At 43.6% G+C, this 14,106-nt stretch overlaps 1 protein-coding gene across 4 annotated transcripts in view; it reads left to right on the forward strand.

Moving 5' to 3' along the window:
* The window catches only part of Fam227a (family with sequence similarity 227 member A), an 87,506-nt gene extending 75,149 nt beyond the window's left edge, over positions 1-12,357 (forward strand). For all 4 annotated transcript variants that reach the window (XM_029555071.1, XM_029555073.1, XM_029555072.1 and 1 more), the window contains 3 exons: positions 2,102-2,242; positions 6,152-6,285; positions 12,168-12,357. In XM_029555071.1, coding sequence (XP_029410931.1) covers positions 2,102-2,242; positions 6,152-6,285; positions 12,168-12,319 — 427 coding nt within the window. In that variant the 3' untranslated portion in view covers positions 12,320-12,357. The remainder of the gene's footprint in view (positions 1-2,101; positions 2,243-6,151; positions 6,286-12,167) is intronic.
* Positions 12,358-14,106: the final 1,749 nt, after the last annotated feature.

Raw genomic sequence — 14,106 nt, forward strand, 5'->3', positions numbered from 1 at the left:
ACGCAGCCAGTGCTCTTAACCACTGTGCCCTAAATGATGTTATTTTAAATCTCTAAGAAGTTATAAAACTTAAAACAATCATCTTTAAAAAACAGTAAATATACCATAGAAGAAGTTAAAACTCAAAGTAATCCCCTTTAGAAACAGGCCCTAAATGATGTTAAAATTTAAACTCCCATTGTATAGATCTGGCATTATACCCTTAGTATGAACTAGAAATGCATTGTTTATTCTATGGCATCATCAAGAAACAAAAACAAAAATCACAAGAGAATCCTAGGCACCCCAGTACCGGTAGATTAGGCTTGATATGAAAGAAGAAAGTACCCTCAGTTTATATATATGTGTGTGTGTGTGTGTCTCCCTAATAGAAAAGCAAATCAAAGGAATCCATGTTTCTCACCAACCATTGTAGCTGTGGATGCAAAACCAAGTTCTCAGGAGCTCTTAATTTCTAGACACAAGCTATGATGGAAAGGAAACTCATGAGGGCAGCAGAAGGAGCAGGGCATATAAATCAGTGGTTTTTGGTCTGAAAGCATATGACTCACCTGAGCAGTGCCTGTGACCTTTTATGTATAGTGAAATTTAAAATGGTTAGGTCTAGTTAGAAAAGTAGGTGCCTGAGCACCAGTTGTTGGTTGGTGCCCAAGAGGGCCTAAGATCAAAATTTCAAGCCCCTCTGACTGAGAAAAAGTTTAGGAGAAAAAAAGGCTTTTAAAATGTTTTTTGTTTGTCAGAAGGGCAAGCTGCCTGAAATTCTTTAAATGCTCCAGCAAAGTTGCCCAGCCTGTACAGGCTAGTTGGGTCAAAATGGGGAGAAAAGGTCCCCTAAAGGGTTCTTAGCCACATTTATAAGAGAATTTAAGAATGGGCCCAGCTGTAAACTTTTATCACTTTATTAGAATGTTAAAGAAAAATTCCCCAGGGCAGGCGAGCTGGCAATCTTGGCAGCTGCCTGGAGGGGGTGTATAGCAGGAAGGAAAAATAAAAGCTTTGGGGTCATGAAGGTTTAGAGCCTGTATGGGAAGTCAGACATGTGGTGGCCTGGCAGGCACATGGCAGGGAGTAGAAAGCTTTAGTATGGGAGGGGGAGAGAGAGAAGGATCCAGAGCATTTGCATGTGTTGGATTGAACAGTATCAGAAATCATCCCAAGTAAAGTGAGGAAGAAAGGCAGTGGAAGAGGACAAAGACAGGAAAAAATGATAGATGGAGACCAGTGCTGGAAATCAATGGGAAAGGAGATCAAAAGATGTAGGCAAGGCAGAGTGTGTTCCCCAATGAGGAGAACCAGAAAGAGGTGAAAGCAGAGAGCTGGGGAGAGGAGGAGAGAGAGAAAAGAAGGGTTGGAGTGTACCTGAAAGCCAAATTAGTGGTGTTGGAGAAGTCCAGATGGGTCCCTTGAAGTAATAACTGAGTTTTGGCACCATCTGATAGATAAAGTAGCCTATGGATGAATCTGGTTGATCAGGAGAAAGCACCAGGACACAGATAAAACTCCATCGGAATAGAGTTTATTAGCAAAGGAACACATGGGACAGATTCCCTTCCGGGCAGGGAAAAATGTCTGCCCCGGGTCATGAGCTGGAGTCTTTTTAAGGCGGGAGGCTTCTGCTTCCTGCAGAAGACGGGAAGATGTTTTTTTTAAGTTGGGTGGGGGGAAAATGGGAGAGCGGGACTGTTAAAACCTGTCCTCTTTAGAGATCAAAGGGGAAGCCTGCTGTGTTGGCCAAACAGTGGAGAAAAGTCTGCTTCTCTTGACTTCAAAGACCAGGGCGCTTATCGACTCAGTTTCCTTTTCTCAGGGGCTTGTGAGGCCCTGTTGGTGAGGGGGCGGGGCTATCTGAACCTCAACACATACCTCAGCCTGTTCTCAGATAGTGGGCTCCCCATATTCTCTGGAACTTCGGGTTATCTCATTGAGTGCAAGGACACCTCTTTTTCCACTCTTAAGTCCCCAGTTGTCTGATGTCACTGTGGGTCAGCTGTTTGTATCCACTGCTTGTAGCAGACTAATGTAGTTGTGAATATTTGTCTGAAAAGATCACACTGACTTTTTTGTCCTTCCCACATGTATGTGTTTGTCATTTTCCCTTCAGGGAGGTGAGTAATATCAATAAAAAAGATGCAGAAAAGAGAAAGGCCAACCACATGTTCATCTCGCCCTCGTTACTGTTTGAAGAGCTGGTGGACAAGAAACCTAAAGGAAACCCGCACAAAGAAACTGCGTTTCTTACAAGGTTTGTTAAAACAAAAGCCTTGGAAAATGTCCAAATGTGAATGATGTAAGAATTCTTACCACATGGGGAAGGTGCTACAGCTGTGCCTGTGACTCGAGGTTCCCAGCTTCTGTCCTGGAATGAAGAACTGGCCCAGGGACACACAGAGAGTGACAGAGTCAGTTTATTCAGGAAGGAAAAGGCCTCTTCTGAGAATGGAAGTGGGCTAGAGATGGGACAGCTCTGAGATTCAAACCCCCCGGGCTGCCAGTGTCCTCAGCCTTTGTGGGTGCCTCTCTTCACCCTCCTGCTACAACTTCTCCCCTGAGATCTGTGGTCCCAGAAATTGTAGGGAGGAATTGAAGTGATGACCAGTCTTTTATAACTTCTTCCATGTCAATGAGACACATAGCCCTGCCTAGGGGGACCATAGAACTCTCTCTCTAGTTTACCTGTTGGTGGAGAGGAGACTGTAGCTCCCTGGAGTAGGCAGCGGCTGGAATCCCTACATCATAAGAAGTTTGGTTTAAATACATACCAAAAGACCCGAAGTTTACAGAACTAAAAACACAAGGTCTAAGCAAGAGTAGTGTGATTACACAACAGCCCCAGAGGGGGGTGAGAGTCAGGAACACCGTGGCTATGATGTCTCTGTGCAGCATCTTCCCAAGGGCATGATCCCTTGTGCTGTTAGAAAAGCACTTACTGATGGTTGTATGTTGAAAATGTGGCAAAATGCAAAAGAATAAGTTTAAGAAGGAATCAAGTGATGGAACAGATGAAAAAGAAGACAGTATGAGGCAGCATCCTCTTCTGGGTGCAATATTTCCATCTCTTAGGTTATTCACACGCGTGCACACGCACGCACACGCACATATACACATCCTACACACACACCGCACACATCCTATTAAGATTCTTCCGACTTCATGCACCTTACATTTCCTTGGTGGGGGGGTCTTTCTCTGGCTTGTCTCCGTTTGCTCACTTTTTACTCTTTCATCTTTGAGGTTGTCTCTATATTCCCAGTGATTCTGGGCTGTCTTCATAGTTCAGGGTGAAGTTTCAAGAAGCCCAGAAGGGAGCCAGCACCAGCAGCCAGCGCGCCTCAGTTGGTAGCTTCTCTTTCTCTTCTGGTGACAGGGAAGGAAGTCAGCCTCCCTGAGGCAGCCTCAGCACCAGCAGCCACTTTTCTCAGAGCTGTTCTGCTCTTTAGAAGGGAACAGCCTTTTATGGGCTATATGCCTGGCTAACTGCATTCTGGAAATGGAAGAAAACAGTGGGGTGGGGCCCCTACATTTGGCAGTGAGACAACCACCCAAATCCCTTAATTGTCTTTTGACCTTATCATCTGGCCTCTTTTAGTTTCTCCATAGCATAAAATAAAACCTTTAAGTCTCATGACTATTAAATTATTTATTATTTATTTATTTATTTATTTATTTATTTATTTATTTATTTATTTAGTGTATGAGAGTTCTGCCTGCATATGTGTACATGTACCACATGCATGCAATGCCCACAGACAGAGGTCAGAAGAGGGCATCAGATCCCCCCTGAAACTGGAATTACAAATGGTTAGCCCCCATGTGGGTGCTGGGAACTGAACCTGGGTCCTCTGCAAGAGCAGCTAGTAGTCTTATCCACTGAGCCATCTCTCCAGCCCCTCTTGTGACAATTTTTGAGGCAAATATAAGTTAAGATTATATTTAGATGTGTATGACAGAAAAATAACAGTGGCCCAAAGGTTGGTTTTCATATATAAAAGTCGAGGTGGATAGTGTAGGCTCCAGCAACTTGTCCCTTAGGGTCCTCCAGGGTCCTTCACAGCCCATCAGCATGGCTGCTGGAGCTCCAGACATTCAGTCCCTGTTCCAGGCCAGCAGCTGCAAGAAGGCTAATCTTATTCTTTCTAAGTAGTCTTCCCAGAAACCCCAGTTGCTTGCACTATATTCTCATTGGTCATAAATAATATAAATGTAACACTTTCTCCCTTTAAAACCTTTTTTAAAAAAAATTTAAAAGTTTTTTTTTTTTTTTTTGGTCTTTTTGAGACAGGGTCTCCCTGTAGCCCCAGCTGTCCTGGAACTCACTATGTAGACCAGGCTGGCCTTGAACTCACAGAGATCCACCTGCCTCTGCCTCCCAAGTGCTGGGATTAAAGGCATGTGCCACCATGCCTGGCTTAAACAATATTTTTAAAAATTATTTTTATTGGGGCTGGAGAGATAGCTCAGCGGTTAAGAGCTCTGACTGCTCTTGCAGAGGACCCGGGTTCAATTCCCAGCACTCACATGGCGGCTACAAACCGTCCTTAACTCCAGTTCCAGGGGAATCCGAAGCCCTCTTCTGACCTCCACAGCATTGCACAACACGGGTGCACTCACACACATGCAGGCAATACACTTGTACACATAAAAATAAAAATAATAAATAAAATATTTTTAAAATTATTTTTATTTTATGTGTCTGCATATTTTGCCTGCATAAATGTAAGTAACACCTGTGTTGTGCAATGCCTGCAGAGGCCAGAAGAAGGTGTCAGATCCCCTGGAACTGGTTGTTTACCACCATGTGGATGTTGGGAACTGAACCTAGGTCCTCCACATGAGCAGCCAGTGCCCTTAACTGCTAAGCCATCTCTCCAGCCCCATAAAATTACTTTTTAATTTTTTTTTTTTTGGTCTTTTTGAAACAGGGTCTCCCTGTAGCCCCAGCTGTCCTGGAACTCACTATGTAGACCAGGCTGGCCTTGAACTCACAGAGATCCGCCTGCCTCTGCCTCCCAAGTGCTGGGATTAAAGGTGTGTGCCACCATGCCCGGCTTCTTTTTAATTTTAAATTATTATTTTGTGATATTGTTGGGGTGTTGCTTACCACTTTAGAGTACAGTTCAATGATTTCTGAAAAATCATTGCAATTTGACAATTTTGATAATTTGAATGACATCTGTAATTTTAGAGTTTGGCTTCAATGACCACAATCCAGTGTTAGAACTTTTGCCTCATCCATAAAGATCTGTCACATCTGTTTACAAATGATCCCTATTACTTTCTTTTTTTCTAAAGGAACTCCCTTGGAAATACCATACAATATTACCACTGTATTTCAAAGATCAGATATTAGTCACATGGTAACTGTTGCAAAGGATCTTGGGAAATGTAGCTAAAAATTATTTTGAATCCATTTCCATTTCAAAATTGACTGACTCTATTGCTAGAAAAAAGGGAGAGTGAATGGTGGCTTTGTGACTGTCTCTATGTGGTGGCAGAATCTCCATTTTAGAGATGAAGAAACCAGCGCTGAGCCAGCTGCAGAATTTAAACCTATCTTAAACCTTCTGATTCAAACATTTTTCTGAATTGAGAAAAGACTATGACTTCTAAATTATAGCAGTTCAGCATGAGCTGCAGACTCAGAGGGTCAGTGGGACATTGTTACTCACTATTGTCACATCATCCCAAGAATGCTAAAACCGCACCTCAGTCTGGTTCTCTCAGACTTGACTATCCAACTGTTTCTTGGCTTGACCTTTAAACCCAGCTTAGACACCTCCTCCTCCCAGAAATCTTCCATGACTGACTGCTCAGGGGATTCACATGTGCCCTGTGTTCCAGTCACATACCACAGAACACATTCTAGACTTCTTGTCTATCTCTCTGGGTTATAAATTTGTCCTTAAGGTCGGGAGGTCATCTTGGATCTTGTTTCTTCAGGGTCTTGTCCAGTCCTGGGACCAAAGCTACTCCTCACTATTGGAAGGCAACGGGACCAGTGGCCTCATGCTGGGCTCTCTCTTTCCACTACCGTTGCCAACCTTTGCCAGCTCAACTTTTTTTTCCCATAGGCTACGATGTCAGTGAAATCTCTGAAGAAATCACACTGAACCTGGAATTGGTTTTATTGATGTCCATTTTGCTTCTCCCACAGAAAGAAAAAGAAGGAGCTAGACAACGAAGAGAAATGGAAGCTTTTCCAATCTCCACTCACATTCCGAAAGCCTTCAGAGATCTATACCCTGGGCCTGAGAAGCCCTACAGAATTGGATCCATTTCTACTTCCAGGTGGGGCAGACCAACAATGGGAAGAAAAAGAAAGTGTAGCCTGAGACAGAGACCTAGAAAGCACACACCCCTCCCCGGCACCAGCCTCTCCAGGTTTGGGGAGAGGCGGCCTCAGGAGCGTTGTGCTGGCTCACTACATTTATTCCTGCATTTACTCCCACTCACTGTTTAAAATATTACCCATAATAGTATTGCATTGTCCCATGATAATGATGGCTCCGTTTAACCAATGGTTTATCCTGTGCTGATCAGCAGGCAAAACAGCACAGTACACAGGTGACCTCATACACAAGCTAGCATTCTCAAGGTAGGGATTAGCCATGGTATTCCAAGCACAAACAGTAGTTTAGAGCATCCTCCTGAGTTCCCTGAGGTAGGCACACATGGGTACCCACAAACCCAGTAGACATATGACTGCTGCAGGAAGTGAATACATCAACAAATCAAATGCCCTCAGTACTGGAGATGCTGAGGAGATGGGCGCAAAAGCCATGGAGAAGTAGTGGCATTGGGTACCAGTTTAGAACAACCTGGAAATATTTCCTGACAGGAGGGGGATGTGAAAGGACAGCAGCTAGATGGGCAGAGCAGGAGAAAGGGCAAAGGCTCAGGTGGCGGGACTGTGTGAGAAGAGGTCAGGGACAGGGAGCTGCTTCCAGGACATGGTCGCCTGAGTCTCTCTGGGCAAACCAGGAGGCAATTTCCTTGAAGCTGCTTGTTCTCTGTCATGGGGACCACTGCAAGGTGGTTGGTCAGCCTGAGCTTTGCAGCCTGAGCATCCCAGTAGCAGATTTTAGTGTTTGTATTTGGGAGATTTGTAAAGTCTCCCACAAATTCTTGCTTCTACTCGGTATCTGTCTTTGCCTCTCCATCAGGAATCCCCATCTAGATCGTCCCTTGAAAACAAAATTTCTGAAACTAGCCCTTAATAACTCATTATTTATTAAGAAACCATTTATAAGAAGAAAGTGGTGGCAGAGACCTGTAATCCCAGCACTTAGGCAGATGAGGTAGGAGACTTTAATAAGAATAAGTGCCTTGGTCTTTAATTGTGGTGAATTAGTCCTTTTTTTTTTGTTACCTTATTGAAACACCTAAGGCTGAGTGTTCATAAAGAAGAGATTTCCTGGGGCTGGAGAGATGGCTCAGTGGTTAAGAACACTGGTTGTTCTTGCAGAAGACCTGGGTTCGAATCCCAGCACCCACACGGCAGCTAATAACTGTCTGCAACTCCAGTCCCAGGGGATCCGACAGCCCCTTCTGACTTCTGTGGGCAATGCACGACACGGGTGCACTTACCTACATGCAGGCAACACACGCATACACATAAAATAAAAATAATAGAGGGCTAGAGAGATGGCTCAGCAGTTAAGAGCACTGACTGCTCTTGCAGAAGACCCAGGTTCAATTCCCAGCACCCACATGGCAGCTATGAACCATTCTAACTCCAGTTCCAGGGGAATCTGACACCCTCTTCTGATCTGCGCAGCACTGCATGACACAGGTGCACTCACATACATGCAGGCAATACACTCATACACATAAAATAAAAAATGATAAATATTTTAAAATATATAATAAAATAAAATAAATAAAATTTAGAAAAAAGAAGAGATTTCTTTAGGTTATAGTACTGGAGGGCTCAAAAAATCATGTACATGCATTTCTATGCTGTGCATGCTATAAGTCAGAGAAAAAATAAGATGTAAAAAAGGATGATATGCACAAGGACTGGGGAGATAGCTTGGTGGATAAAGCCCTTGCCTTACAAGCATGAGGACCTGAGTTTGAATCCCCAGAACCCAGCAGCATCTGTACTCCCAATGCTCCTATATGGTGAGATGGAAGGCAGGAGGACACAGGAGAATCCTTGGTAGCTTGTGGACCAGCTAGCCTTACAAGCACACCAGCCAGCAAACAGAGTATCTCAAATAAAGTAAAAGGCATGGACCAACACTGGAGGTTATCCTCTGTCTGACCTCCATATGCATGTACCATGGCTCCCTAGTGCCCTCACTCACACACACAAACATATATACAAATATACATACATGTACACACTGGCTTAAAGTATGAGCCGTTTGGGGGGGGGTCTTTTTTTGAGACAGGGTCTCCCTGTAGCCCCAGCTGGCCTGGAACTCAGTATGTAGACCATGCTAGCCTTAAACTCACAGAGAGCTGCCTGCCTGTGCCTCCTGAGTGCTGAGATTAAAGGCATGCGCCACCACGCCCTGCTGCATCTTAAAATCAAGTAACATACTAGAAATTATACCTTAATATTCTTCCTTAATTACAACTTACAATTATTATTCTTACAGCAGTTTTGCATAGCTAAAATTCATTTAAGCTTTATTTGGGGCGGAGACAGAAAGATTGTAGGTTCAAGGCCACCCCGGGCTACATGGTGAGTTCCAGGCCAATGTGGGCTACATTCACAGTGTCTCAACAAACAAAGTTTTGTTTTGCCCAGGGCTAATGCTGCATGGCCTGTCATCATTTCATTCTTCCCACTCAGCTCTGTGGAGAGGAGGTGTATGGTATTGCTATCATTTGACATGGGAAGAATCTAGAACCTGCTGGTGAGAGGCTTTTAAGTGGCACAGCCATGATTGGAAACTGAAAGCTGAAGCCCCTAAGAAGGACCCTGAACTTCAGACCTTCCTTCTTCCACCTCCAGTATTTGCTTGGATCAGAGGTGAATGTCACCATGCCCTGCTTATGCAGTCCTGGGGGTCCAACCCAGGGCTTTGTGCATGCACGGCACACTGTCCAGCTGAACTACATCTCCAGCCCAGCTTTAACTATTTTTAAGATGACTCAAGAGGTAAACTTAATATGAGGAAACTTCTATCAATCCATGTTTCCTTTGACCAAGGAAATAGTCCCAACACTATATCATAACAGCAGGGTTCATGCCCTGCTGATTTATGCCATAGATTATGAGGAGCTTAAAAATGCATTCTTTTTGACCTTCCTTTAAGAGTGTTAGAGAAAGAGATGAACTGATTCATCGTTCCTTCTTGTTCTTCAACATGCTTTAGCCACTTTGTCATCTGGCTAACTCTTTCATGACCACCAAAGCCGAGCTCAGGCAGCACTCCTGCACGAAGTCTCCCAGACTGCCTCAGTGCTGCCTGGCCTGCTCTGCATTTGCCCACACTGGCCTCACTGAATAGACCCCACTGCAGGCATGGAGCTGTCAGTCTCCCTCTCTGGGCTGTAGGTCTCCTGAGTTCAAGGACCTTGTCTCACTGGACAGTGAGTCTCAAGAACTTGCTTCTGTGGCTGGCACACAGTAGGAATTCATCAGATTCTTGGCAAAAAATGACTAATGTCCCTAGCATTCTACTTGTTAGTTGCTTATGGAAAAAAATGACATTCTATTTTAGAACTTTACCTCTCTAGGAAGTTAGGAATAAATCCTCCTCAAAGATCATATCTATCTATTAAGAAATTAATATAGGGGCTGGAGAAATGGCCCTTATAAATAAAATGAAAATAAAATAATAAAATAAGTATATTAAACTTTTTTTGAACAATATATTTTATTTTTTATGCATATGAGTGTTTGTCTGCATGTATGTAAGTGCACCATGTGTGTGCAATGCCCAAATAAGCCAGAAGAGGGCATCAGATCCCTTGGAACTAGAGTTAAAGATGGTTGTTAGCTACCATGTGGGTCCTGAGAATTGAACCTGGGTCCTCTGGAAGAGCAGCCAGTGTTCTTAACTGCTGCGCCATCTCTTCAGTCCATATATATATATATATATATGTTTTGCTTTGTTTTATTTTTGGTCATTTTGAGATGGTCTCCCTGTAGCCCCAGTTGGCCTGGACCTTGCTATGTAGACCAGGCTGACCTTGAACTCACAGAGATTTGCCTATCTTTGCCTCCAGAGTGCTGGAATTAAAGGCATTCATCACCATGCCTGGTCCTAAAATATTTGTTTATTTGTTTGTTTATTTATTTATTTATTTATTTGTATATGTGTATGCCACAGCCTATGTGTGGAGGTTAGAAGACAACTTGTGGGAATCAGTTCTCTTCTTCCACTATGTAGGTTTCTAAGGATCAAATTCAGGTTGTCAGGCCTGATGGCAGGCATCCTTACCTACTGAGCTATCTTGCAGATCCCCATATTGATTTTTTTAATTTAAATTTTATTTTAAATCAAATTAATTCATAGTCATTGTCTAAGAGTTGAATAGAGAGACTAGGCTCAGTGGTTAAGAGCACTGGCTGCTCTTGCAGAGAACCTGGGTTCAGTTGCCAGCACCCACATGGTGGCTAACAACTGTCGATAATTCCAGTTCTGGGGATATGACTCCCTCTTCTGGCTTCTGTGCATATTGTACTCTGTGGTACACTTACATGCAGGCCAAACAAACATATTTGAGAAGGATCTCACTATGTAGCCCAGGCTGGTCTCAGATTCAAGATTCTCCTACCTCAGCCACCTGACTATTGGGATTATAGGCATATGCCACCATGTTCTGCCCTAGAAATGCTTTTTATTTTATTTTATTTTGTCTTTTTGAGACAAGGTCTCCCTTTAGCCCCAGCTTTCCTGGAACTCACTACGTAGACCAGGCTGGCCTCGAACTCACAAAGATCCACCTGCCTTTGCCTCCCAAGTGCTGGGATTAAAGGCGTGCACCACCATGCCTGGCTAGAAATGCTTTTTTAAATTAAGCAATGAATAGTTCTCCATAGCTTGTTAAAGGAAACTGTCTCCTCTGGATGCTTTCCCCATTTCCCAGCAACATTTTTGACTTTGTTCTCCTTGGCATGTCTAAATTCCAGGCCACTCTGGCTACTTCCTGATCTTTCATTTTCACTGGGTCTCTAACAGAATTGTGATTCCATCAACAGTATTGTTGGTGAGCTATGACTGTGTTCATTTTTTTTCTTAGAAAACTTGTTATCCTGAGAACTAAGCCTGTCTATTTAACTGTTTTTTTAATGTGTATCAATGTTTTGCCTGTATGTATATATGTGAACCACATATGTGCTTTCTAGCAGAATGTTGGAAGAAGGCATCAGATGCCCTGGAACTGGAGTTATGGATGGTTGTTAGCCACCATTTGGCTGCTGGAAACCAAATCTGGGTCCTCTGCAAGAGTGTGGTGAACCACTGAGCCATCTCTCCATCTCTATCTATTTTTTAAATATTTTATTATTTTTATTTTATGTGTATGAGTGTATTGCCTGCATGTAGGTAAGTGCACCCATGTCATGCAATACCCACGGAGGACAGAAGAGGCTGTTGGATCCTCTGGAACTGGAGTTAAGGACAGATGTTAACTATACTGTGGGTGCTGGGAACCAAATCCAGGTCCTTTTGCAAGAGCAGCCAGTGTTGCTGAGCCATCTCTCCAGCCCGGCTCTATCTATTTTTAAGAGCAGTCAGTGCTCTTAACCACTGAGCCATCTCTCCATCTCTATTTTAATTTGCTTTTCTTGCTGTTTCTTTTTTTAATTTTTAATTTTTTATTATTTTTATTTTATGTGTATGAGTATATTGCCTGCATGTATGAGTGCACCTGTGTCGTGTAATGCTGCAGAGGTCAGAAGAGGGCTTCGGATTCCCCTGGAACTGGAGTTAAGGACGGTAGCCGCCATGTGGGTGCTGGGAATCAAACCCAGGTCCTCTGCAAGAGCAGTCAGTGCTCTTAACCACTGAGCCATCTCTCCAGCCCCACTGCTGTTTCTTATGTACTTACCATAGTTTACCCCCAGATTCTCCTTGTTTGTATAACTGTCCTCCCTCTGTGTCATCTGTCACATCTGACTTTCTGACCTCAGGTGATTGATTCTAGCCTGTTGACACTGTGATCATGGGAAGTTTTCACCTGTGTCTGTGTCCTTTCATTATCTACAGAGAACACACCATCAGGAGGTCAAGAGTCACACAGAAGAAGGAGGCGCTCCTCAGACTCTCACCTTCTTCCTCAACGGAATGAACTTGCCCAGGAACAAGGAAAGGCTTCATTGGTGACACCTGCATGTGTGGTGGGATTTAATGTAAAATGAAAACATCAATGACAAATAATACCGCAACTACAGAAAGACCTAGTCATTCTCAGTCTATGGTATAAAGAATATTAAAGTTCATGCCTACCACAAGGCAAAGTTAGGGTTTAAAGGAACTAATTTACCTTAGTCATTCAGACATTTCCTAATTCTTTCATGCACCTAATAATAATAATAATAATAATAATAATTAGCATATTATGATAAAACATAACAAGACTTTGTCCCCAAACCAGAAAGTATTGGAAAGGAGCCATGTATGGTGGCTCATGCCTATGATCCTGGGACCGCAGAGGCAGAGGCAGAAGGATCATTTGAAGCCAGCCTGATCAGCATAGCGAGGTCTGTATAGGAGTTCCAGGTCACTCAGAGCTACACAGATCTCAAAACAAGAAAAAGATTATGGGGAAGAATTCATGAGGAAGGGAATCAGAGGAAAGTGACATTTCCAAAGCACATGGAGCACCATAGCGAAGCAAATGTGTACCAGGTAATTCCACTGTCCCTATATCACTGAGAACTCAGCACACTCAGCACAGGAGAAGGGAAATCCATGTTAGACTGGAAGAGGTGAGGCCAAAATCCCACAGTCCTGACTTTAGACTGAGGGTGAATTTTCTATTTCGAACAGTTGCCTGAGGACTAGAAGAGAAGACAAGGAAGGCCGGGGATGGGAGGAGGCCGGGGAGGGAGGAGGATGGGGATGGGAGGAGGACAGGGAGGGAGGAGGATGAGGAGAGAGGAGGACGGGGAGGGAGGAGGATGGGATGGAGGAGGACGGGGAGGGAGGGTGGACATAACTACACAGCAACCCAGAGAAACTTTTAGGGGTGTTAGATATGTTCACATGCCCCATATATGTATGTTAAGTGTATGCATGTTCTTATGTTAATTATACCTCAGTATGGCTGTTGTTTAAAAATATATGTATTAGCTGGGCATGGTAGCACATGCCTGTAATCCCAGCACCCAGGAAATGGGGACAGGAAAACCAAGAGTTCAAGGCCAACCTGGACCATATGAAATTTTGTCTTAAAATGAATAAATTATGGGGCTAGAGGGATGGCTCCATGGTTAAGAGCACTGGCTGCTTTTGCAGAGGACCCAGGTTCAGTTCCCAGTGCCCACATGACGGCTAAAAACTGGAAACTCCAGTTCCAGGGGATCCAACGCCCTCTTCTGATCTTTACAGGCATTGCACGACATGGATACACTTATGTACATGCAGACAATACACTCATACACATAAAAAATAAAAATAGAACATTTAAAATAAACTGTGGATAGTTTCTATCATCTATCTATCTATCTATCATCTAATCTATCTAATTCTGTCCACTGAAATAGCCTAGAAATAAGAAATAAGTAATAAGAAATTACTGAGCCAGTAGTAATGACAACAACCCAGACACTCCCCAATCCCCATCCCATACTCAGTACCAAAACTACAGCCTAGATAAATGTTCTGCCACTGAGCTACCCCACCCCTGGTCCAGGAATATAGCCCTGGACTATACTATTTGCACTAAAAGGACTCACTTGAACCCACCAGGCCTGGCGTATTTCCCACACTGGTTCAGAGTACATACATATCTGGGTCAAGGAGGTTCAGGTGCCTCCATTCTACCATGTGTGAATTGGAATAATGACGGAGTCTACCTCATGGTGTCTGTGTGAGGTGCAGTAATCTACACAAAGTGCTTAGAACAGTGCCTGACTCCAGCAGGTGCTCCATACAATGGTTTTCTCCGTGGTCACTACGTGTTTGATAAATGTGTATCCTCTTT

The sequence above is a fragment of the Nannospalax galili genome, unplaced genomic scaffold (genome assembly GCF_000622305.1).
Source record: "Nannospalax galili isolate Female #2095 unplaced genomic scaffold, S.galili_v1.0 scaffold445, whole genome shotgun sequence".
Taxonomy (NCBI): Eukaryota; Metazoa; Chordata; class Mammalia; order Rodentia; family Spalacidae; genus Nannospalax; species Nannospalax galili.